Source organism: Gobio gobio, assembly GCF_949357685.1.
Source record: "Gobio gobio genome assembly, chromosome: 5".
In the NCBI taxonomy this organism is placed as follows: Eukaryota; Metazoa; Chordata; class Actinopteri; order Cypriniformes; family Gobionidae; genus Gobio; species Gobio gobio.
In genome coordinates this window covers 11,291,680-11,318,674 of record NC_137101.1, presented here as the reverse complement: position 1 = coordinate 11,318,674, position 26,995 = coordinate 11,291,680, and the positions used below count along the sequence as shown (strand labels likewise).

Genomic DNA, 26,995 nt, shown 5'->3' with positions numbered 1-26,995 from the left:
AATGCATAAATTACATTATAATGATTATAGCATCTATCTGTCAAAATGACAATATATTATTTGTTACATTTAAATATTTATATCAATAATGCAGTAAAATTATATAATTCACAATAATTATGTATATTATATTATATTATATTATTATATTTAAAGCTGATGCAATATTTTCATTTGAACTTAGATTGTAGCTATTATTTACAACAGTTAAATTATATTATATTTATTATATTATATTGTATTACATTACATTACATTACATTATATTTATTATATTATATTATATTATATTATATTATATTATATTATATTATATTATATTATATTATATTATATTACATTATATTTATTATATTATATCATTATTTATATTATATTATTTTATTTAAAACTGATGCCATATTTTGATATGAAGTTAGATTGAATTATTTACAACAGTTATATTTTATTATTTTATATTACATTAGAATATATTTATTATATTATTATTTATATTATATTATTTTATTTTAAGCTGATGCCATATTTTCATATGAAGTTAGATTGTATTATTTACAACAGTTAGCCTATATTTTATTATTTTATATTACATTACATTACATTATATTATATTATATTACATTATATTTATTATATTATATCATTATTTATATTATATTGTTTTATTTAAAACTGATGCCATATTTTGATATGAAGTTAGATTGAATTATTTACAACAGTTATATTTTATTATTTTATATTACATTAGAATATATTTATTATATTATTATTTATATTATATTATTTTATTTTAAGCTGATGCCATATTTTCATATGAAGTTAGATTGTATTATTTACAACAGTTAGCCTATATTTTATTATTTTATATTACATTACATTACATTATATTTATTATATTATATATATTATATTAGTAAAGCAAGAAGCGCGCAGGAATCTGTCCGGAACTGATGCGTCAGTTTGCTTCCTCCCGGACAGTTTTCTTTTGCACATTGAAATTCTACGGAGTGTTTTTTGTGTCGCGCTCCTCGTCTGATCTAATCAAGGCATCGTTTTATTTAAACACAATCTAACATCACATTTAGGGTTATTATCTACCTCAAATACCTCAAGATGGCAGGGAACTTCTGGCAGAGTTCACATTAGTAAGTAGAGACGTGTTTTGTGACATAAATCGAGGACATTAAAGGTATTTCTAGAGGTTTTGCTGGTGCTGCGAAGCTCTAAGAGAAATAAAAACATTAAAATTCATGGATTTGGCTGATTAAAGACAACTATTTACCAAATCTCGGTTAATGCCATGATAAAGAATAGACACTCGATTTAATGACTTTTATGGTTTTAACAGTATAAATCTGTGGATTATTAGCTTTAGCCAACTGGCTAGTGGTTCTAGGAAACCACAGAGGAATTTAATTTATGAATAATCTGGATAAATGTGTGTTATTCTAGACATGAGTTTATTCTAATCCCTTTATTTGATATGAATGAATTAGTGTAGTATTGGGAGGTTTTGATCCTTTTGAAGTTTGGATATGATTGATGTATTTGTTCTTTGACATTAAGTGTGTATTAAATCTATATGCAGTGTTGATTTGTGTGCTAATATTCATTTATGATTTCTAAATTGAAAGTATTTAATGTACTTGTTCTCACCAGTCTGCAGTGGGTTCTGGACAAACAGGATCTGATGAAGGAGAGACAGAAAGATCTCAAGTTCCTTACAGAGGAAGAGTACTGGAAGCTACAGATATTTTTTGCCAATGGTTTGGAGATAAATTATATATCATCTTCCTGTCTAACCAAAATGAAGTCAATATGGGCCTGTTCTGAATGTGACTGGATTTATAGACTGTATATACAATATGATATTCATATAAATGCACATACAGAAATGTATTATTTACTTAACTGACTTTAAGGCAACAGCAGAGCATTAATGTACATTTTATTTAGCTATATATATATATGTGTGTGTGTGTGTGTGTGTGTGTGTGTGTGTGTGTGTGTGTGTGTGTGTGTGTGTGTGTGTGTGTGTGTAAGGAAACGTTCATTCAAAGTCTACTTGAATAAAACTTTACATAGTTTAATTTGTCATCTTGTGGCAGTGATTCAAGCATTGGGAGAACACTTGAAACTCAGGCAGCAGGTCATCGCCACAGCAACTGTCTACTTTAAGCGCTTCTATGCCAGGTGAGTGGGTCGTTGCCATGGTTACTGCCTTAATTTCCTCCATACAGATTGCTAATCATGATCTAGAATGATGGCCGTTGTATTTTTGATCGATTGAAGAAAACTCTTGTCGTCTTTTCAGGTATTCTCTGAAGAGCATAGACCCTGTGCTGATGGCCCCTACATGTGTGTTTCTGGCCTCTAAAGTAGAGGTAAACGCTCTTAATATAGGAATTTCTGCTGAAATATGCATCAGATTTGAATTTTGATCAACAGGAATTCTTTTGCTTGACAGGAATTTGGTGTTGTTTCGAACACTCGCCTTATTTCAGCAGCAACGTCTGTGTGTAAGTGATTCATATTTTACAAACTCCTCAAACTGCAGCAGATATTAGTGCTAGAAGTTGAGTTCTCTAAAGCTGAATTGTAAAAATATGTTTGTTTATGTTTAGAGATTAATACAAAGTGTAAATCAGCATTTAATGAATTCGTTTTTAGCCATAATCGCCAAATTCATTCATTTTTGGCGTGCTGACTTGCCACCAAGGATGATAACTATAATGCTAACAGTAAAGATATAGTTCTAAAAATTGTTCTAAATATTAAAGAATAGCATCACAGCTATAACGATAACGGCACAGAGAAATTATATAGTTGATAAAGATTTTGTTCCAGCTGATGAATGATAAAATATTGACAGCCAATCAGAAGCCATCCTGCTTTAAAGAACATGAGGATTTTAAGTGGCAGATGACAACTGCTTTTAATAAATGGAACAATATCGTCCACTGGTGTGGACACTAATATAGTTATACTAATATAGTTATATAGACCTTTTTCACAGACCGTGATGGCGCGTTTTAACGGTCATCAATATCGGAAATTTTTATCATTTTAAAAAAAGAAATTGATGTACATTTATAACACTAATACTTTGTATTTTATTACTTTTGCATCAAATTACAAAAAACAAGTTACCGCTGCTATGAGGGTGTTTCTAATACAGTGTCTATCCGCTTGTTAAGTCGTGACGTAAGGAACGCCGTTTCTGGGTCTAAGCCTCAACTCTTTTCACTTTATGAGCGCTATTTATTCATATTAAACATCAAACATTTTAGTTAAAGTTAAATATTTTAAATACTTACAGTCTTCACAACAGTCTCTGTGCTCACAGCGTCACAGACATTAATATTTTAACGACTTCTAAAAGATGAATCACTTTCTGGCCACCTGGAATTTTGATATGGAGATAAAGGTTGTGATTATAATTTTTGTTGTTGTATTACACCACATTGTGTGTATATTAGCACCGTTTGTTGTTTTTCTTGTGGTATGAGAGAGCGTTTGGACCCGGAAGCTCTGCCGCGTAACGTCAGACATAAAGGGATAATTCACCCAAAAATGAAAATTAGCCCATCATTTACTCCCCCTCAAGTCATCCTAGGTGTATATGACATTCTTCTTTCAGACGAATACAATCTGAGTTATATTACAAAAGTCCAGGCTAATCCAAGCATTAGAATTGGATTTATAGTTGCTCTGTTTTTGAAGTCCATAAAAAGTGCATCTGTCCGTCATATAACTGCTCCACGTGGCTCTGGGGTGTTAATAAAGGCCTTCTGAAGCGAATCGACGCATTTGTGTAAGAAAAATATCCATATTTAAAACTTTATCAAGTAAACTTTCGACCGACTGCCTTCCCTGTCCAATTTATGGAAAAAGTGTTGAAAGTTCCCCTGCCGATCGAAAAACTAACACGACCAGGTCCGCTCATCATGACGTCACGTACTCATCTTGAGTTTCACTTTCAACATTCAACACTTTTCTACTGAAGGCAGTCGGTTGAAAGTTTAGTTGATAAAGTTTTTAATATGGATATTTTTCTTACACAAACGTGTCGATTCGCTTCAGAAGGCCTTTATTAACACCCCAGAGCCACGATGAGCAGTTATATGATGGGCAGATGCACTTTTTATGGACTTCAAGAGAGCAACTATGAATCAAATTCTAATGCTTGGATTAGCCTGGACTTTTGTAATATAACTCAGATTGTGTTTGTGTGAAAGGAGGATGTCATATACACCTTGGATGACTAAATCATGGGCTAATTTTCATTTTTGGGTGAACTAACCCTTTAACCACCGAATGGGAGTGATGTTAAAAATTATTAAATATTTCTCTCTTTTGACTGCCGTTATCAATCTCTCTCTATTTTTTCCCTCTTTTTGAAAGTTGTGAAATCGTTATTGTGGCGTTTTTCTTTTGTTATTTGAGCAAATGGGCACACAAAAAAATATTTAATATATTCTCTCATTCACAGCTATAATATTTAACCCAACTATGACGACTTCCGCTCTGAGAAACCCGGAAATGTGAAAAGGGTCTATTAGTTATATTTGTGTTGTGGGTCTTTACTCATGTAATAATTTCATACGGATATAATAGAATGTGTTTTCAGTGATATTCTTTTTTTTTTTATTCTCTTTTTATAACAGTGAAAACAAGGTTCTCTTATGCCTTTCCAAAGGAGTTTCCCTTCAGAATGAACCACGTGAGTCAAACTTCTGTGCTTTCTACACTAGAAAACTCATGTGACACTGCTCTGGCATCTGAGCGAGTGCGAGTTGTACCAGATGGCCTTGATATTGCAGTCCAGGTTGTTTGTCTCTTACTGAAAATAGTTTCTGCTGAAAGAAATACGATTACGCTTTATTTTAAGGTCCCCTTGTTAGTGCAATTATACATTCAGGTACTGAGTAAGATTAATTAACTTCATGTACTTACTATGGGGTTTGGTTTAGGGTTAGTTTAATGCAATTATGCATAATTTATATGTAGAATGTGTAACACAAAGTGTTACCAGAAATACTTTGCTCCAGAACAAGATTTTGGAAATCTGACAGCATCACTAGATATCTAGATAATAACTTCTTGTAACTGTCTGATTCATATGTTCATACTCTGGCCATGAGTCTGAGATTGTGTGTATGGTGATGATTCTGCATTCAGTGTCACCAAGTTTCTGACACCCAATCAGGAGTGACATTCCTCACCCTCCCGACACCTTCGTAGGAAAGTCTCATTATTGTGATAAATGATTTTGGCAGCTCATGTCTCGGGTTGGTGGTAAGTGTTATTTGTTTAGCGTGCCACCAGTCAAGTGTTGTAAGGGAAACATCTCGCCTGTCTGGAGTGCTGGAGGAACGTTTATGGATCATCGTAAATGGGAAAGATCATAATTAGTCCACATAACGTGCTAGTGCTACGATTTCACAGTGAACTCATGCCTCTCTTTGTTTCTCTAGATCTTGGAGTGTGAATTCTACTTACTGGAGCTCATGGTTGGTGTTGATTCTTCTTCAGTAGGATGTTTAGGTGGTTGTTCACAGCGTGTGTTCATGGATGTTTGATTTGTTTTATTTTAGGACTGCTGTCTGATCGTGTACCACCCTTACAGGCCATTACTGCAGTATGTGCAGGACATGGGTCAGGAGGACATGCTTCTGCCGCTGGCTTGGTGAGGAGTGTGTGTGTGGCTTCAGATGGCACGACGAAATAAACTAACCACAGTTCACTTTTCTTTATTTGTCGATATAGAGCCGTCTAAATGGCGGTGCCATACCATCAAACATTACTTGATCAATCACAAACTTGCTTTATTTGATTAGTAACATCGAAATGGTGCAGAACCTTAAATGCTACTAAAGCAATTTTCCATACTTTTTCAGTTAGACTTTGAATAAATAAGAGTTTGCACATCACCGTCATTGTGTTTAATAGGATCTTTATATACTTAGTTGAATATCGATATATATAATATAATGAAATTTATAGAATTTTTTTTCTCAAAGCTAAGTGCAATAAGTGCTATACCGCAGAAAAACTGTACGCTGTCAGTCAAACGGACTTGTGTGATACATCTGCGTCAAGTTTTCAGCGGCTCGTGATGCTAATGCTTTGTCAGAGCTGTGCGCTTTCATTGACTTGTGCAGATTAATTCTCACACTTTAATATTATTTATTTATGTCTTCTAACTTAAAACGCCTCTCTTGCTTTTGCTCATGTATTAGCGATTAACCCACATGCCAAAGATTGCCGACCCTGATCAGATTGGCTGTACGAGATTCAAATCTGTACATCTCCAAAAAGTTCTTTGTTTTTTAAGTCATGAAATGTATTTGCAATAGGCTTTTCTTCCCTATTGTGACGTAAATCCGTGTGAAACGGATTCTCGAACAGTCAAGACATGGCACACTAATTAAAAAAACAATGTGTACAGATAAACAATTTATAATACATACTGCAATATTCCAGTAAAAAAAATCATGGTGACTTTAACATAAGAGCGGGTGCAACCGTTTGTAGAATGTATCATCCGCTTCAAGTTATTTAAAGGGATAGTTCACCCAAAAATGAAAATTCTGTCATCATTTACTCACCCTCAAGTTGTTCCAAACCTGAATGAGTTTCTTTGTTCTGCTGAACACAAAAGAAGATATTATGAAGAATGTTTGTAACCAAGCACAAAGAGCAACCATTGACTACCATAGTATTTTTTTTCTCTGCTATGTTGGTCAATGGTTGTTCTATCTGCTTGGAGCTACTCATACAGCTTTGGAACAACTTGAGGGTGAGTAAATGATGACAGAAGTTTTATTTTTTGGGTGAACTATCCCTTTAAGCAGCACAAAAACAGCCCGTTATGCTTCTTTATATGGATATACAGTTTGTTGGTCTTCTAGTTATTTACCTATAGCCACTAAAGAATCAGAAGTCTTGCGTATTCACAGAAAATATACTTCCGTGTTGCAAAATGAGCTGAAAACATGAACATGAATGTCTGATGTGAATGTTCTGTCTCTGTGTGTGTAGGAGGATAGTGAATGACACATACAGGACGGACCTGTGTCTGCTTTATCCTCCATTTATGATTGCACTTGGTAAGAACAAACTTTCTACACTCAGTCCGACAGGTCTTATGCTTGCAAAAGTTTTTGATCTGAATAGCTGCATAGCACATTATGTCACATAATGGTGGACGGACTGACAGATACTGTCTCCTTCCTTCTCCAGCATGCCTGCATGTGGCATGTGTGGTACAGCAGAAAGATGCCAGGCAGTGGTTTGCAGAGCTGTCTGTTGACATGGAGAAGGTAAGTGCAGTGCTGTCTTGCAGTGGACGTTATCCCCCTGTGAGTGTACATTGACATTGGAGCTTTTCTGCAACAGATCCTGGAGATCATCAGGGTGATACTGAAACTCTATGACCAGTGGAAGAACTTTGATGATAGAAAGGAAATGGCCGCTGTGCTCAACAAGGTGCCCAAACCCAAACCCCCTCCTAACAGGTACAACAGACTTCAGTGAATGAATCGCTTTACACCTCAGTTATCAAAATCACACAACTGTATTTGTATTTATATGGAAATAGCATGGGTGTTTATTATTTATTTCCCCACTGCAAAAAGAAAAAGTTAAAAGAGGCTAATTTCTTTACTCTTCATTTGAAATTAGCTAATTCGCTAGATATCCATAAGTTCTTTGCAACTCTTAAAGGTGCAGTAAGCGATTTCTGATAATTGAAGTTTTATTAACAAGGTTCGGGAGAAGCATGTTCAGATAATTGACACAAGGGGAGAGCTCTCAGCTAATCAACAACAGAGGTATATATATGCAGCAGTCCTACCTCCATTTATTGACAGTTATCAGCATCCCTCCACCACCCCTTTTAGTTCTAACCACTTACATACACAGGGGGTACTCTGAGCTCGGAATTTGGCCCGAACCCAAAGCCCTCCCCCTGTAGCCTAGAAATCTAGACGGACCCTAGCAGCAGCAAATCTAATTTGCCACGAGTGTAGTCTAGCAACTCTCGGTAGACCTGCGAGCTGGAAAAACCAAACTCTGGTTAGGCCAATCACATCGTGTATAGAGTCGGTGGGCGGGCTTAACATAATGACGGCACGTCACGGCAGAGTTGCGGCGGTTCCGCGTGCTACTCGTAAACAAAGAAGCTGGCGAACGGCGGTCTTTTGAATCAGCTTTGGCCGCGGCTCTGGAAGACTTTGAGTTAAGCTTTTCTTTGAGAAAAGAACAAAGAACGGCACTGAAGTCATTCTTAAGAAAGGAAGATGTGTTTGGAGTTTTGCCGCCCGGATACGGCGAAAGTTTAATCCATCAACTAGCTCCACTTCACGTTGCTCTCTGGTTGGTTGTAGCGCTATCCAATTGCGTGCAGAGGGAATTTGAAAGACAACCGTTTATCCCGCCCCTCGGATTGAGCCCTGTCAATGGTGAGTTTCCAGGCCCAACATCTTGATGTGGGTCTGGCTTGTCAGGCTACTCCCCCTGGACAGCACGCCAAATACGCATTTAAATTTACTCTCTATAAATAATATGTAAGTGTGAACTCGTGAAACACTGTTGAAAGTGGATTGGACCGAATGCCACAGTACACACTTGTAGCAAATCAGCAGTAGGGGGTGGATACACTCATGATGGAGGAGAGAGAGCGAGTGAGCAAGAGTGAGATTGGAAGAAAGACTGTAGAAAGAGAGATAGCTCCGAGACATTACAAAAGAGAAAAAAAAAATATCAACACTGTTTCTCAGAATCCACTTACTGCACCTTTTAAATTCTTGAAAATGTGTTCTAGATCATTATAGTATAATATTTTAACACTTAAAAGTTAAATTCCCATTTTTAAAGTTAAGCGTGCTTTAAGATTTTGACAGTTTGTTTAACTGTTTGTTTAACCCATGGTTATAAAGACTGTTTTTATATTAATATTCTTTATATACTTAATAAATTATAAATTAATATTTTGAATTTTAGTTTGTTTATGAAATGTGCTTTTATTTATTTGTTGTTATTATTATTATATTTCTGTATAGCTTTCATTTTTATTTATTGTTTTAGTACTTTAAACTTATTTTAATTCGGTTAGTTGCCCAGGAAACATTTCTAAATAACTGTTTTTAAAAATGTATTAAAAATATCTATATTTTATTTTAATAATTGTATTATCTTATTATTATTATTATTATTATAAGCATTCATTATTATTGTTAAACTTATTATTAATATTATTTTGATTTGATTATTTTACAGATTTATTTAAATTACTGAAAATGACTGGAAAAGCCCTTTATTAAGCCTGTTTTATCGCATCTCACTCTTGCACTTGCATTTTCTTGCTCTTCTTAATACAGCGAGACTGACCAGAGCTCTAACGGGAGTCAAAACAGCTCCTACAGTCAGTCCTAGAGCACCACCTGGTGAAGGACCTGAGGCAGAGCGATTCGGAGAGGCAAACACAGCACATTTTGGCACATTTGAATGCTGCTTTTCACAAGCACATCGTTTTATGACCGTGGGGATACAGTTTCCTGGCACACACATCCTCTCTTTCCTCTTCTCTGGGTTCGTCCACCAATCAGAGCAGATAGAATGATGCCACCTCCTTCCTTCCACCAATCAGAGCAACCCGTGTCATTCTACTAGCAGGAGAGAAGCAGACTGCTCACCTATAGGAAATCTGCGTTGATTTAGAGTTTGTTGCCAAGCTTAAGGCTGTAGTGTTGAATGCTACGGACACAAACGCACCACAACCTTTGATTTAAGAGAGATGATGATTCCCAGATTTTGTAAGTCGATAGTCCTGACTTCCTTGAAAAGTCCCATGAAGCTTTCTTTCAACGGATGCTCTTTGGGAATAAAGAAAACTTGATCATTTTCTGTGTCTGAGAGCGACGAAGAGAGAGAGAGAGCGAGAGTGTGTGTGCGTTTAATTGCAAATGTATTTGTATGCGTGCCTCTCGTTGACCATATCACAGTTTGTATTCCTCAGGGAAACGGATCAGTCCTCTCTACAAAGTGGCTGTCTGTAAACTGATTGGCCACAGGGCTATGTGACGGCGATCTTTTTGAACCCTTGTACTGTGTAATCAAATCCTGATTGGATGCGTTTTCTTTGACATGCGTGCGGATGAGAGTTAGAATGCACAAGTGACACAGATAGTTGGGTTGATCACAATATGCTCCCAAAATGCATTTGTAAATATGCTTTCCTCATATAGCCCTTGACTTTTAAAATGTACTTTTGTTTTATTATAAATTTACTGTATAATTATGCTACGTGTACTTGCCATTACCCCAATGCTGTTTCTTTTGCTTTCATTTTGTTGTTTTGAATTGATGTCTGTAGCTGCAGTGTTCATCACGATTAATGGAGGACAAGCCAATATCTTGAGGGTTTTGGACAGAAATGTATTGATTGATTAATGGAGGCAGTGAAGATCTCCGTCTTGGGTGTGGTTCCCATCATCAGCATCACATACACAATAAGTAAACGTTTTGCTGTGTTCTGAATGGCATTTGTTTTTTTGCTTCCTATGTTTAACAGTGCTTCAGGAGTGTTGCCACGTCTTTATTGAGCATAAATGAGGCACTATGTATGTATTATTTGCCTGTAAATATATTTGAAGATGTGAGAGGGCTTGGAGTGTTATCTCATTTTTATTTTGTTTCTATGTTTGTCTATAACAGAGCTCAGAAGCCTTATTGAATAAAGCTGCTGTTAAAAAAAATCAGATTTTTTGTTGTTTTTTAGGTTCAGAGAACTAGATTTATATAAACAGTGAATGTATTAAGTCACTTCAGTTGTCCTACTAAATACTCTCTCTTAATTTTGAATGTATGTTTTGTTTTATCATTTTATCATTATATAACTAAACATTATATATAATCATTATAAACTAATAACTAATCATTATATAACTTATATAACATATTAGTTATACAATGAGTAGTATATATATGTACACTATGTATGTGTGTGTGTATGTGGCTGAAAGATGACCTCAGTTTTAAAAATATAAAATTGTATATAAATATGCATATTTAAAACTGAGGTTAGTGTAATTTTTCTTTTAATTTAAATTCTTTTGGCCTGTTAATTTGTTATAGTGCTATGACATTGGGTATTTTGGCGCCACTGCATGCATTTACTTTACATAAGACATTTATATGTGTTTCTAGACGATATAAATAGAACATATATTGATTTCTTCTAATCTGTGGGGTTAGTTGCAAAGCTAACCCACTATCTCTTGTAGGAAAGGAATTTAAGCATTACTGACATATGCTTTCATGTTATGAGCTGTTATGAAATGTTTGTTATCAAACTGTAATTACATCAGCGGATCTGACCAATGAGAGTGGAGAATTCGAGAATCTGCGCGCCCCCTAGCAGCATCAGCAGCCCCGCCCCTGGTGACGCAACGCGCTCAGCTGTGCGGTAAACAGCGGCGGCGAGCCGAGCGGCTGCGGACTGATGTCGACCCCTTCGCGGGGACGGACAGACAGCACCAGGAGCCGACATGCCCGCTGCTGCTCCTCACCCGCTCGTCCTAAGACCCTCTGACGGCATCATCTTCACCACCTCCACCCTGCGGCACTGATGAAGCCTCCCCTGTCAAACCCACACCGGGCCGAAGGGCGGATAGAGGAGAGAGAGGATGTACTGGCGCGTCGGGTTCGCCTGGAGCCGCTCCTGCGCGCTTGAACTGGGCCGGAACAAGAGCTTCTCGCTCGGTTTGTGCGGCTCCGAGGAGCATTTTTCGTTGTATGGGTACATCATCGCCTACCCTCTGCAGGAGTACGGAGGGATCATGTCTGCGTTAGGATCCGACTCCTTGTTGAGGAAAACGCTCTACATCACCGGGGGCGCGCTGCTCGCCGCCGCTGCATATTTGCTACACGAACTGCTTGTCATTAGGTATCTATCTATCTATCTATCTATCTATCTATCTATCTATCTATCTATCTATCTATCTATCTATCTATCTATCTATCTATCTATCTATCTATCTATCTATCTATCTATCTATCTATCTATCTATCTATCTATCTATCTATCTATCTATCTATCTATCTATCTATCTATCTATCATCTTGGAATTGTGAAATATGTTTTATTCATGTTATTATATATCAGCTATGTCTTGTTATGGCCCTTAGATGGAGTGAGAGGGGCATGAAGAGGGTCTTTAAGAAAGAAAATAGTAACTAAATTAATATCCTGGACAAGTCAACACAGTGCAGTCCATTCATGATCCTCCTCTGAGGAAGGACGAATGAATACCTGTTAACTCAATGCATTTTTTGGGCAGGATGCAAGAACGGGATGCTATTTATTTCCGTGTCTAAATCATGAATGTTGACATGTTGATGTGTGCTCTTTCAAGGGCACGGTTGCAGGCCTAGAGGATGATGTCTACCGGTGTTGTTGTGATGTGACAGAATGACCTTTATTGACCCCTTGTGAGACCGTGTAAATAGTGACCGGTCATTATGGATTGGGTTTAATTCTGTGCTTTTGCTTCATCTCTGACCTTTGCAGAAACCTCAGCTAAACCTCTCAGGTTACATGCTATTCGATTCACACGAGCTATTGATTCAGGCATGCATTACACAAATATAATAAAGTATGATTAATTGTTTTTAAGTTCATACGTATAAGAACAAAACTGAAGAAAGCTAATGACTATGATGCTTCCATGGATTTCAGCACTAGCAAAGTGGACAGCGACTAAATCTAGCAGATAGAAAACACTGAAGAATGAACTCGGAACTTGATGTTTCGGTCGCATTTTGAAACAAAATTGATCATTTGTGGATTTGATGAACCAGTTTTGAGAACATAAACAGTTTTAGTATATGTGTGAACTGTGATCTTTTATCCAAAGCGACTTGCAAAAGAAGAACAGAGCATTCAACAAAGGGCCAACAGTTGTAGTACACAGCGCCAGGTTTATTAGACAACTAGATTAGGAAACCAGCTAGGGAAGAGAAGAAATTATGATTTGTGTGTGTGTGTGTGTGTGTGTGTGAGAAACTGCATTGGTTACAGTGAATTAAGTACATATATTTGCTGCCGTGTAGGAAGGAGCAGGAGTTGGACTCTAAAGACGCCCTCATTCTGCATCAGTTTGCCCGGCCCAAAACTGGAGTCCCTAGCCTGTCCCCCTTCTGCCTGAAGATAGAAACCTACCTGCGCATGGCGGATCTTCCCTACCAGGTATCGAAATATGAAGTTCGAGATTATGTTCTGAAAAGAGATGGACGTTTTGGTGATTTTCAAGCTGTTTTCTCCTCAGAACTATTTCGATGGGAAGCTGTCTCCTCAAGGGAAGATGCCTTGGATCGCGTATAATAAGGAGCAGGTGTGCGGGACTGAGTTCATCATCGACTTCCTGGAGGAGAAGCTCGGCGTGAACCTCAACTCCAGCCTGAGTCCTCAGGAGAAAGCCATCTCACGTGCCATCACCAAAATGGTGGAGGAACACTTCTACTGGTGAGACTGAGCTGGTTTTCCTCCACGGCGTGGTTTGGTATTTAAACAACCAATTCTTCATTATATTCTGGTCAGATACATTTCATACTATAGGTGGATTCCCACTTGAACATGGCTATTTAACACTGTAAAGCCTGACATATGAAATAATATATATATATATATATATATATATATATATATATATATATATATATATATATATATATATATATATATAATGTTTGATATAACAGGCTCAGATAGTATGATATAGTGAGAATATGGACCTCATATTTGAGGACTTCAGTTTATATGACACAAAAATATGGCAAAAAACGTGTAATATAAATCTGTGAGATCGATATAACATTTTAGTAGACTACTTACATAAAGAGCTTAGTTTTATGATCAAATCAATGTTGTTTTCATTGTGCTGTCAAAACATATAATGCAATCCAATACAATGATGATTGAGAGATATGCAAATAAACATTCATCAAAAGCCATTTGATTCTGACATTTTAACATGATTTTTTTTTTCTTTCTTTTTTAAAATATGGATAATCAAGTTAAGTTGCTTCAAACCAGTTGCACAAGTTGCTTATGATTTCACAGCAAAAATACTCCATTATATGAAGGGGGCAATTATATTTACAATTACACTAAAAGGCATTTTACTTGCTAAAAAAGCAAAAACTATTATGATAATTTAGAGGCCTTAGAAATGCATCTATCAAATACGATACAGTGAGCTTTTAGGGTTAAGAAAGATTTCGGTTACTGAGCAACTAAACTGTGTTGATAATCAAGATGTGTGTTTTGCTTTAGGACGATAGCGTACTGTCAGTGGGTGGACAATGTGGAGGAGACGCAGAAGATGTTAGCCACAAACGGGCCGCTCAGTGACCTGCTCAGGTGGATCTTGAGTCAGGTGAACGGTGGCATCGTGAAGAGAGAGATGTACGGGCATGGGATCGGACGCTTCTCCAAAGAGGACGTTTACGCTCTGATGGAGAAAGACATGCGCACCCTTGCCACACTCCTTGGTATGTTTTCAAAGTCTGAGGCACGCTTTGTGAGCTTTATTGAAAGGATTTATGGCGATTTAGATCATTCTTAGCGATTGAGTCCAAATCATTTTTAGCTATTTAGTCTAGATCATTTTAGATCAAAAATGGGCAAACTGCTGGAAGGGCCACTGTCCTACAGAGTTGAGCTCCTACCCTGCTTTTTAGTAATCCTGAACACATTGATTAGCTTTTTTAGATGTTTGATGATTAGGATTGGAGCAAATCTCTGTAGGACATTGGCCCTCCAGGATCGAGTTTGCCCATCCCTGTTCTAGATCAGTCTGGAGAGTTCAGAGCTCTTGAAACATGTTACAAAATAATGCAGCAATGGATCTGTGCTGCCCTCTAGTGCTCAGTCGTGCTTTCATGCTGCTGATTCTTCTCCAGTACAAACATAAACACCGCCAAATCAATACACACATTAACTTGAGAATGATTTGTGGGGTAATTCAAAGTGAAAGCAAGATTATTTTTCTTACCACATTGACATATTTTATATCTTGCTTCAAACATACTCACTTAATTTTGATCATTTGTTCAGAAAGACAAGACTTAATGCAGACATTTCCTTCTAAAAGAAATGTCTTGATGTAAGAATTTATAGATATTTGGGTAACACTTTACAATAAGGTTTCATTAGTTAACATGAACAATACTTCTACAGCATTTATTCATCTTTATTAATATTGATTACTTCCTTTACTAATACATTATTAAAATCAAAAGTTGGATCTGTTCACATTAGGTAATGCACTCTGAAATAACATGAACAAACAACAAACAGCTGGATTTTTATTAACAAAGATGAATAAAAACTGTAACCAATGTACTGCTCATTGTTAGTTCATGTTAGTTAATACATTACCTAATGTTAACAAATGAGACCTCTTTGTAAAGTGCTTCCGATATTTTTATGAAAACAAGACAAAAGTAAGTAAAACAGTTTTTTTGAAGTGCATAATCCTTAAACCAGATCATACTTTTACTACCGGTGAATAATGACGTTTTATATGAGCATATTTTATATATTTAAAGGGATAGTTCGCCCAAAAATGAAAATTAGCCCATAATTTACTCACCCTCAAGTCATCCTAGGTGTATATGACATTCTTCTTTCAGATAAATAAAGGCCTTCTGAAGCGAATTGATGCGTTTGTTTAAGAAAAATATCCATATTTAAAACTTTATCAAGTAAACTTTCGGCCGACCGCCTTCCCTGTTCAATTTATGGAAAAATTGTTGAAAGTTCCCCTGCCGATCGAACGACTAACGCGACCAGGTCCGCTCATCATGACGTCACGTACGCATCTTGAGTTTCACTTTCAACATTCAACACTTTTCCACAGAAGGCGGTGGGCCGAAAGTTTACTTTATAAAGTTTTAAATATGAATATTTTTCTTACACAAACGCGTCGATTCGCTTCAGAAGGCCTTTATTAACACCCCAGAGCCACGTGGAGCAGTTATTTGACGGACAGATGCACTTTTTATGGACTTTAAAAACAGAGCAACTATGAATCAAATTCTAATGCTTGGATTAGCCTGGACTTTTGTAATATAACTCAGATTGTATTCGTCTGAAAGAAGAATGTCATATACACCTAGGATGACTTGAGAGTGAGTAAATTATGGGCTAATTTAAATTTTTGGGTGAACTATCCCTTTAAAGGAACACGTCGACTTTTTGTGACTTTAGCTTATTCACCATATCCCCCTGAGTTAGATAAGTCCATACATACCATTCTCATCTCCGTGCGTGCCATAACTCTGTCTGACGCACCCACCGCTAGCCTAGCTTAGCACAAAGACTGGAGGTAAACGGCTCCAGCTAGCCTACTGCTCAATAAGTGACAAAATAACGCCAACATTTTCCTATTTACATGTAACAACTTTTCATTTTCCGTCGGTCTTAGTACACGATGTAACTATACACATCACAACATGTAAATAGGAAAATGTTGGCGTTATTTTGTCACTTATTGAGCAGTAGGCTAGCTGGAGCCATTTACCTCCAGTCTTTGTGCTAAGCTAGGCTAGCGGCGGGTGCGTCAGAGTTATGGCACACACGGAGATGAGAATGGTATGTATGGACTTATCTAACTCTGGGGGATACGAGGAATAAGCTAAAATTCCAAAAAGTCGGTGTGTTCCGTTAAGAGTGGAAATGTCAAGCTTTGTTCATTAGGGGTGATTTACTATTGCTCAAAATGTGTGGTATAGACAAGAATGGCTTGTTGAGCTATTATTATTTTTATACTAAATGGACAAAAAATGGCCTGAGCCATATATAGAGACCAGAATATCATATCAACCAACTAGAAAACACATTAAGGGTATGTTTACATGACAACAAAATGTACTAATAAAAACGGAAAAGCGTTTATTATTCAAATTAATAATAATTTCTTGCACAGGCAATAAAAAGTATCTAATGGGCCCGAAGCTTTCCACAGTAGATGCTGCTGTATTTGGTCATCTTGCTCAGGCCATGTGGTCTCTCCCTGGAACGCGTCCGGAACAGTTAATCAAAGGTGAGTTCAATAACTTGTGCTTTTTTTTGTATGGGAATACCATCACATAAACATTCATGTGTTATGAACTGACTGAAGCTGTTCCTTTGGCACAGGTGAGTTCATCAACCTGGCCATGTACTGTGAGCGAATCCGTCGGAAATTCTGGCCAGAGTGGTTTGTGGATGTCGACGACCTTTACTACGACGGACTGAGCGAGGAGCCGGATTCTCCTTCCCAGCTTCCGGATTTGGGTCTCTACTCGCGCGGTGACAGCTTCCAGGAGCAGGACAGCACTCTGTCGCACCACAACACACCGTCGCCGGACAGCGACATCACCGGACGCTCTCTGTTTGATTCTGACATGGACACAGAATGCTCGGAAATGGAGCAGTTGAAGTGATAAACACACCCCTTTTATGATATATCTGCACGGGCCCCGCCCCTTTGTTCTCCCACAAGCCCTTTAGCAGGGGATGGGCTGGTCAAATTATCGTGGTGACATGGCGACTCTGAGCGAGGGATGGCAATAAAGCAGATTCTGACCATTTTTATTTGACAAAAGAGAGGATTTTATTAAACGAGGAAAGGAAAAAGGCCAGGCCAGGCCAGAGAGAATCCAGACCAACAGGAAGAAAGAACATCAAACAGAATTATAAAAATGGATGGAGTGAAAATAAAAAGGAGTGAATGACGCTTCAGCTGAATCACTCCTCCCGCAGTGTGACATCACAGTGCTCGGACTCATCAGAATGACATCATCCCATGTGACCACCTCCCACTTACCATGTGTGTGTTTGTAGCTAAACGGCATTTCTTACATCCTGGGATTTATTATTATACTGGTAGCCAGACAGAAAGAAGGATTTTAGGCGATGATTGAAATGTGTAGATACGTATTACGTGAAACACCTCGACTAATTTAGGCAGCACAATATTTCATAGTCCATCTAAAATTCACGTCCAGATTATTGTGATGTGTGATCAGAAATCAGCTAATGTTTTTTTATGTTCTCAAACCATCGCAGCGATCATGAACAATTCACCCAAAAAAAGGAAAATGATCAAATTAACCGTATAACATAGACATTTGAAAAAAAGTTTGTGTTTTTTCATGTAATAAAAATATATAGTGACCAGGGTCACTGCCAAGATCCAAAAAAAAACCCCTAAAAGTACAATAAAAGCGCTCTCTGTGCGCTTTATTTCAAGTCTTCTGAAGGTATAGTGTAGCTCTATGTGAGGATCAGATTAAATCTTCCCCACCACTGCAGCTCTCACATATCATTTGTGTTTGTGCATATTTAAAGTCACCACGAAATCAAAACTAACAATTATTTTTATGGAATGCAGTGTTTATCCTGACCACATAATTAGGCCTACTTTTTTTTATTCATGGGCCCTCATAATCTTTAATCAAAATAACTTCCCCTCCTCTTGCAGCCACATGTCTTCTCTTCCCTGATGACGTGTTTACTGGCGTGAGGGCGGGGCAACCTGTCACTTACATGAGATTGACCAATAGAAAACCACAACCATTCAATCAATTCTCCATGGACAAATCCCGCCTTACATTTTTCTATATATTCTTCAGATATACATCACAATAGGGAAGAAAAGACGATTAAAAGTACAACTTCTGTATTATGTCGACTTTAACTTTACACATGACACAAAACTTCAGTTTTTTTGGGGAGAATTATTCATAACCTATAGGAACAAATGTGGTGAATATAAATATAAAATGGATAAAATGTATTTCTTTAGGGTTTGCAGTCTGTGTTCAGTTACAAAATGCAGATTTTGAATCTTATTTTTTAAGGTTTATCATATAAACAAACAGGAAAATAGGTCTCATTGGATCCGCTTATCAGAGAAAGTGTAAACAAAACCCAGCATGAACTGACGGCGTTATCTATGGACTTTTAAGGTAATTGGCTAACCTGGCAAGTTGTTTTTATTGTTGACGTTTTATTAATTTTTAATATCCGAATGTTAGAAGGGGGAAAAATGTGTAGGTAATAATCTGCATAGGTGATGGACGCTCTTTTGAAGGCGTCTTGAGTAAAACAGCACACCGGAAGCGATGCAACCTGTTTTGCAGAATACGGAAGTTTGTTACGCAGCATAACCGTATTAATGTGTATCATGCGACTGTCATATATGTGTATGCAGCTGTTCTGAATATGTAGGTAAAAACATAATTTGTGTTTGTCGATCAGCAAACACTTCGGATGGGTATCTGTGATTGTGCAATAGCGCCCCATGTGAACTGAATCGTGACTTACATTGACATGACAGAAAACACGGGAGAAGAATAGAATAGAAGAGTATACCCCGGTAATATATGCAGCGGTTACAGAAGGGAGGAACATAACACAATACAGATGGAGACAGCTGATGCCAGTGTGTGTGTGTGTGTGTGTGTGTGTGTGTGTGTGTGTGTGTGTGTGTGTGTGTGTGTGTGTGTGTGTGTGTGTGTGTTCGTTCATCTGCTGCATGAGTGAGTCACTGAGTCATCGTTACACACACTCGCAGGAATGATCTCCCAGGGGCTGATGCACACCCAATGACACAAGACGAGAGATTTATGTTTTTTTCTCTGTTCTGTAGTGAGATATAATCTGTATCTTGCTGTGCCATACACACATCCTTCCTGTTACCACAAATGCCCTTTTAATATCTTGAACGTAATCCTGCATTAAGACGCTGTCTATATTGAGCTCTTCTAAGAAAGAATAGAAAAGTGTCTCGACATCTTTACGCCTTTTAAATGCAAATGTAGATCTGATGTTTGTTCAAACGCTACAAATTCGCCAAAAATTATTAGGAAATGTGTGAGAAACCATTTTTATAGCTACACACATCAGGTTCATTAACTGGTGCTTTATTAGAAAAAGGGTAGACCTACTGTTTGAAAAGGGTTTACATGCCATTATTTATTTTTTAAAAAGTGCATAATTGGCAGCCAGTCTGATTAATATAATCATATTCTTTCTTAAGATGTTTGTTCACTTGTTTGTTTATATTTTTCTTGATTTAAGACTGTGCCTTTTTCTATAAACAAACATTTATTATTATATAGCCTATATATATTTTGTGAGTTATCCTGAACCACTTGACCACTTTTTTATTTATCGCTTATGATTGATTTTATATTTTTAACGTATCAAAAATGACTTATTGTTGACTTTTAATGAGTTTATTTTTTTCTTGCATATCTATTTTTAGTTGCAAAGATTTGCTCTGCGAGCTGTGTTTTATGTTAGATTATATTGAATGGATTTCAGACAATGTTCACTTTTCAAGCTAGTCTTCAAAAACTTGCTTCCTTGTTGACATTTATTTTATCATCCATTCATGACAATCTTGTTATTTACCTCCCAAGACTCAATACTCTACTCGTATGCCAAATGTGATGGAAATATGGCAACAAACAGAAGGAATTATGTTGGAAAGGCAAAGGTAAAAGTTCAAATCTCTCATATGTTTTCTCACAGGTGTGTGTGCTGATTTTAGAGCCATACTGCAGAGTCTGTGTTGTGTATATCATGGCCCTGGTGGATTTATGGATTTATTATGGGCTAGATCATATTGGGGAGGGAGGGGTTGTGTACATGAATGATCACTGTAACATAACGAACCAAAATTGTTAAAGATACTCAAAATATTTCATGAAATATAGCTGTATTAAATTAAACGCTCCTGGTTGTGTTTGTTTTCTGATTACAGTCCATTCTTTAAAATCTTTACTGATACATATTATTTCGAAGGTTTTTAAACTCTTATTTCTTTCCTTATGTACAAACAACCATTCAAATCATTAATTAATCTAGTGTGGCACACATGGGGGGTGCTTATCAGTGAAATTAAAGCTAAATTATTATAGATGCTACATGATACAGGTGTCTCTAATTTGCATTGGTTTGTTCGAAGGCAGAAATAAAATCCAACATAAGAGTTTAGAAAAGCACAAAAGTTTTAAAATGAATTAAGTTTTAAAGTTGATATTCAGCCTTAAGCAAGTGATTGATCCAAAGTTTTTTAAGTGCCACCATATAGTACAAGAACTTTCCAACGCTAAGAACCTTTTCTCAAACATGCTTCTCATGAAAAACTTATGGTCACTATCAAAATTTCACAACCAATACATTTACTTAAAGGGATAAGAGAATTTCATTTTTTTTCTTTCTAAACCTGTATACGTTTCTTTGTTCTGTTGAACAGAAAAGAAGATATTTTGAAGAATGTTGGTAACCAGACAGTTGCTGGCCAGAAATTGTTTGGTACACTCTTAAAAATAAAGGTTCCACATGGGAGTTTTAGCATCAATGCCACAGAAGAACCATTTTCGGTTCCCCCAAAGAACCTTTTAGTCAACAGTTCTTAAAAGAACCATTTCCTCCCCCTTATGTGAGGAATATTCGTAAAATCTGAAGAACCCTTTTCCACAATAAAGAACCTTTTGAGAAATGGAAAGGTTCCGTGAATGTTTCTTCAGGTTCAGGTTCTTTATTTTGTAACCAACAATCTGTGTCAAACAGAAGAAGGCAACTCATACAGGTTTAGAACAACTTGAGGGTGAGTAAATGATAACAGAATTTTTATTTTTGGATGAACTATCTCTTTAAGACTTGCTGGGTTTTAGCATGTTATAACCGTACAAATCTTCAGGCTACAATCTGCACTGACAACACACAGGCACGACGAGTGACTACAAACGGTATATTTACAAAATACATCGCCACGTTCATATTTCACGACTTTATATCTGTATATTTGACTAAGCAGATCAAGAAAATAGTTCAACTGTAGTATCTCCATTTCACTAAGAATTGTTCCGACACATTTTGTCAATAGATGGCGCTCACAGCACATGCTCGCAGTGGAGAGGAGGCGCGCGCTCACACACACACACGCGCGCGCGCGTTTACTTCGCTAAATGAGCACATTCCATAGATGTCTATTGTTTTTATATGCAGCTAGTTATAAGTATAACCTAGCCGTAACCCACACACTAACCCTACCAGAAAATGTTCTGCATTTTTAAAATAATAATAGCATAATAATAGGCTCAAATAAATCAAATAGGCCTACATTTGTTTACATTTTTTTGGCATTTTTACAAACGAAGACATCCCCAAAATTAGGTACTGGGAGTTATTGTCAGATTTAGCTGACTTCTGTGCACAAATTTGTCTCCAGAATATTAAGTAGGTACACGCGAGCGCGCGCGCGCGCACACACACACACACACGCGCAAATGCGGGTTTTTCAAGGCAGTCGAAATCTCCAAGGCCTTGAGATTCACTCGTCATTATAAACACACAGTAAATAGGCCACAAATAAATAAAACTGACATATAGTGTGCTTTTGCTCGTTTTCCTAAAATTGTTCATTGGTGAAGCAGTAAATGGATTTTATAGAATGGCCGATGATATTTGGAAAGACCGACAAATATCATAAAACAATACATTTTTTTATCGATTAAAAGCTAAATTATTTCAACATATATATCACTAATGTTCTAGTATTAGTAGTATGATATTTCGTTTCTATTTACATTTGGAATTATTTGGAATATTAAAAAAAGGCATCCAGAGCATGATAAAATATTCACACACGTTTCCGTTCTCTCGTTTGAACCCGTCTAATCCGTCTTCATTACGAGTGAAATGGCAAACATTTGCCTCCACGGTCACGTAGAAATCGAAGCGAAGGAATTGCAACGGGCTGCAGTGGATCTACAGCATCATCTCATCCCGAGGCTAAGCCTTGATGCTCAAATAATGTGTGAAATTGTGATTCCATATGTGTCTTGAGGATCTTCATTCACGGGGCATATAGATTCAGGAGAGGCACGTCTTTATATAAAAATGTATTCATTTAATGACAAAAGGCTTTTAAAAACTGTGCAATTTTTCTGTCAAAACCAAAGACGTTACTGGCCTCAATAGGGCACACTGACAGCTTGTGCTTTGGCAGTGCCAGGTTAAGTGCACAAATATACAAGTATTCACAGAGCCATAGAAAATTAAAAATCCACGCACAATGTCCTTGTTTTTCGATGCAGGCCATCAAGTAATTGTAACACAGCTGGTGTATTTCTCGTTCAAAAAAGAGAGAGATAAATTTGGGATAAACAAGAAACACAAACATATACAAACATGTTGAGGCTTATACATTTAGCTGACGCACAAAATCACACAATGTTACTATAGTAAAAATTGGGCAAGAAACACTGGCCTCACATTATTATTATTATTATTATTTGTATTATTATTATTGTAATTATATTGTCCTTGTAGTTGTTTTTAAATCTTGATATTTATACGCCATACGCGTCCCCTGACAAATGAATGAAATTAAATATAAGCTTGGTTTGTTTTTATCTGTGATGTGAAATATCAGAATAATACGATTCTATTTGGGATTCTTTTAGATTTCCTAAATCAGACAAAAAATGTATTTAAAATGAAAAGCCACCGTCTCAAATCACGGACGCTTTTGGTGGATGCTTATAGAAATCCAATCAAAATGTCAAGAAAAACCCAATTTAGTGGTTAATTACAAAGAGCTTGTATCCTTTAATTTAATTTGTGAATAGACATTTCGATGTGATCCACAGCGCTGTGCGGTTCTGGGGAAGGGTTTTAATGTTTCCTCAGGCCTCTGTTTTGCACCAGCAGTGTGAATCCGTGATCTGCATGAAATCGGGCTGCTTTGCCAGGGAACAGCACACAGCAGCAGCACTTGGCAGCCTTTGTTGTGACCGAAATTAGACTTTTAGAGAATTGGTCACATTTACAGTGATACTTGTACATATGTTAATATGTACATAATAGCCTACATAATATAAATAATAATAATAAAAAGTATTATTATTATTGTTGTTGTTTGTTTTTGTGTATTAGTATATTTTGATCATTTTATTTTGGCTAAATAATGTAAAGCTATTTAGTTATTATTATTAATTATTATCATTACTATTGCCATTTATATACGAAGGTGAATGAATAGCAGATACATTTGAATCAGTAATGAACATTTTGAGATCATGAATATTTAATATAATAATAATAATAATAATAATAATAATAATAATAATAATAATAATAATAATAATAATAACGTAGCATTTGCCATAATTATTTGTACGAGAATGAATAGCAGACATTGCACCGGATTCATTTCAATCAGGAATAAACCTTTTGTGGTCATGAGGGGAAGATGGCGCGCCCCTGACGCCTTTTTCACAGCTTTCGGTTGGAAGTGATATGATGCTTTCACAGATCCCCGGACTTGAAAAAGAAATCTCTTAAATAAAAGTATATTTACGTTCCCTCTTTAGGTTCAGTCGCGGCGCGTAACGCCTCGGTTTTGCCAGAGCGTGTTTTCTCGCGCCCGTGCCCGTATATTGTTCGCGCAACCACGCGCGCCCCGCGCCCTCGGAGGTGCCACACACAGAGACGCTTCATCACCGTCGGTCCGCCCCGAACGGGCTTGTGGCCGGGACAAAGAGACAGTCGATTATTATATATCAAGCCGCCCCTTTCTCACGGAACAGGTGTCTGCGCCCCGTGGTGAGGCGAGGCGTCCCCGTACACATCCTCGTTCCCGGCCATCGGTCCGTTTTGGGGCGTCATTCGCTTCTCCTTCTGCCGCCGGTTGCAGAACCAGACCCGCACCACTTCCTTCTCCAGCTGCAGGCTGTCCGCCAGCGAGTTGATCTCCGACGCCCCGGGTTTTGGGCACTTGAGGAAATGGCTCTCCAGGGCCCCTTTGACACTCACCTCGATGGAGGTCCGCTTTTTCCTCTTCCTCCCTTGCGCGGCGATCTTATCCAGGCTGGTCGGGCTTCCCGAGGTGGAGTCCGCCTCCTCCAGCCATTTGTTGAGCAGGGGCTTGAGTTTGCACATGTTCTTGAAGCTCAGTTGGAGCGCCTCGAACCTGCAGATGGTGGTCTGGGAGAAAACGTTGCCGTAGAGGGTGCCCAGCGCGAGCCCCACGTCCGCCTGCGTGAAGCCCAACTTGATCCGGCGCTGCTTGAACTGCTTGGCGAACTGCTCCAGGTCGTCCGAGGTCGGCGTGTCCTCGTCCGAGTGCAGGCTTTGCGGGTGGCCGTGCTCGCTCAGATGCGGGCTGTGGTGGTCCTCGTGGTGCATCCCAGGCTCGCCGTAACCGGGCTGAGAGTAGATCAGGCTTTGCCCGTTGGAGGTGCTCATGCTCGGCATATGCGCGGTGGTGGTCGCGCGCCAAACGCCTGCCTCGTGATGCTGGCTCTGCTGCACCAGATGCGCTTGCCTCGGCGAATGCTGCAGCTCCTCCACGGGCTTAATGTCCTGCTCGCCCAGCGGGCTGGCGGGCCACGGCGACCCCTCTCCCCCGTGAGACAGCGCCGCCGTCAGCCACTGGTGCGCGTGGCCGAGCGTGCTCCCGCTGCTCTGCAGGGTAGTGTACTCGCTCTGCAGAAGGCTGTGCGCGTCCCTGTAGGCCGGCGGCGGCGTCTGCTGCATGCTGCCGGGCTCCGAGCTGGACGTGAGGATGCTGTAGTGGTTGGACGCCGCGGTCGCCATAGTTTCCACAGCTACTCTGTGCCACAGGCGGCTCCCCAGCGCGCCAGAGCCGCGAGGACGCAGAGGCGCGCACCTGAGATCCGCCTCGCGCTGCTGTCTATTGGTCAGGACCGCTTGACAGATGTGGCAGCGGCGCGTTCATTGGTCGCAGTAGATTCGACACAGAACCCCCATCCCATTGCGCTCTCCTGAAAACAAGCACAGAGGATCAGCAGTGGCAGGGCGCAGTGGGCGCAATGGGCTCCAAAGGTATCCAGCCTGGCTTTCATTGAGTTTTTCATTAAGTTTAAATGTTTCAGTTCAAAATTATTATGATGCTGCAAGGTAATTATTTTGCTGTTATTTATAGGATAGTCATGCCAATAGAACACAAGAAAATTAATTCTGACGTGCATTCGTTATTATTGGTTATTTTATTAGTGTTTTGTACAACAAGGGCTTTCTTTTTTTAATTAGTCGTGAAAAATAGATTATGAAAACAATTTTATATTAGTATTACTGTCTATATTTTGTGTATATATTTCAAGTAAACAAAGAAAAAGGTAAATAACATTATATATATTTATATCTTATATTTCGTTCAAATAAGTGGATAAAAACAATATGTTTTTCAACGATAAAAATTAAAAAAAGATGTGAGTGCATAAGATATTTCATATTGAAAAAGACTCATGCTCAGAATTCATAAATGTAAAATGCCATCGTCATCATCATCATCCCATCCTTTTAACTTCTATATGCACTAATTTGAGTTTATGAGTTTCAATTTCATTTTCTTCATCAGTAATGAATTCAAAATGGTCGAAAAAGTGCAGTGAGCTTTAACTTTTAAAAAACTTAAACTTAAAAAATTTAAGTTCAGTTAAAACTGAAATTTGAACAAGTTCTCAACCTAGTTTTATGAGCACAACCAAATCATAACAATAATAGAGTTCAATGAAGTTGAAAATGAAATGTTTACAGTGCATATGGAGATTAAATAGGTGTCTGGGCATTAATAATTATTCAGGAATTTATAGACATAAATTATATAATAATAATAATAATTCTATTTGTTTTGTATTTGAGTTGTTTGTATTTTATTATCATGGTTGAAATAACTGCACTCTGTGTTCTGATGGGATTTCAGAGTCTCTCTGTGTCTTTCGCATGGCTCAAGGAGGGGGCATATTTCTCGGGCCCCTGTCCGTTGCCATGGCGAGAGGTGAATGAAACAACGCCGCCCACGTCACAGCTGCTCGAGCCTTTTCTCTCTCTCTCCTCGCGCACATAAAGCCCATTTCAAAGCCTGAAAAGCGCATGCAGGGCATCGCAGGGCCGCAGGGCCAC

At 37.9% G+C, this 26,995-nt stretch overlaps 3 protein-coding genes across 3 annotated transcripts; 2 read left to right on the top strand and 1 right to left on the bottom strand.

The window, feature by feature from the left end:
- Positions 1-976: 976 nt before the first annotated feature.
- ccnc (cyclin C) lies at positions 977-10,752 on the top strand. Its single transcript, XM_079817628.1, has 12 exons — positions 977-1,145; positions 1,660-1,766; positions 2,109-2,193; positions 2,315-2,384; positions 2,468-2,519; positions 4,668-4,723; positions 5,478-5,513; positions 5,598-5,689; positions 7,045-7,112; positions 7,246-7,325; positions 7,402-7,520; positions 9,384-10,752. Exons 1-12 carry the CDS (start codon positions 1,114-1,116, stop codon positions 9,436-9,438), a joined length of 852 nt encoding a protein of 283 aa, XP_079673754.1. The 5' UTR covers positions 977-1,113; the 3' UTR covers positions 9,439-10,752.
- A 695-nt stretch (positions 10,753-11,447) lies between these two features.
- Positions 11,448-20,798, top strand: faxca (failed axon connections homolog, metaxin like GST domain containing a). Its single transcript, XM_079816895.1, has 6 exons — positions 11,448-11,950; positions 13,117-13,252; positions 13,332-13,528; positions 14,339-14,556; positions 16,995-17,111; positions 17,207-20,798. Exons 1-6 carry the CDS (start codon positions 11,691-11,693, stop codon positions 17,491-17,493), a joined length of 1,215 nt encoding a protein of 404 aa, XP_079673021.1. The 5' UTR covers positions 11,448-11,690; the 3' UTR covers positions 17,494-20,798.
- A 3,848-nt stretch (positions 20,799-24,646) lies between these two features.
- pou3f2a (POU class 3 homeobox 2a) lies at positions 24,647-25,845 on the bottom strand (the record flags this gene model as incomplete). The annotated part of the gene is given in 2 exon segments (XM_079818323.1): positions 24,647-25,794; positions 25,797-25,845. Coding segments are annotated over 2 exon segments (1,197 nt in total).
- Between the last annotated feature and the right edge of the window lie 1,150 nt (positions 25,846-26,995).

Bases quoted from the DNA above. Each gene is read 5' to 3' on its own strand.
- ccnc (XM_079817628.1), top strand. From the start codon at position 1,114: ATGGCAGGGAACTTCTGGCAGAGTTCACATTA. The intron at 2,520-4,667 runs GTAAGTGATTCA...TTTTTATAACAG, and splicing joins TTCAGCAGCAACGTCTGTGT to TGAAAACAAGGTTCTCTTAT. The intron at 5,514-5,597 runs GTTGGTGTTGAT...GTTTTATTTTAG, and splicing joins TCTACTTACTGGAGCTCATG to GACTGCTGTCTGATCGTGTA.
- faxca (XM_079816895.1), top strand. From the start codon at position 11,691: ATGTACTGGCGCGTCGGGTTCGCCTGGAGCCGCTCCTGCGCGCTTGAA. The intron at 11,951-13,116 runs GTATCTATCTAT...GCTGCCGTGTAG, and splicing joins CACGAACTGCTTGTCATTAG to GAAGGAGCAGGAGTTGGACT. The intron at 13,253-13,331 runs GTATCGAAATAT...TTTTCTCCTCAG, and splicing joins TGGCGGATCTTCCCTACCAG to AACTATTTCGATGGGAAGCT.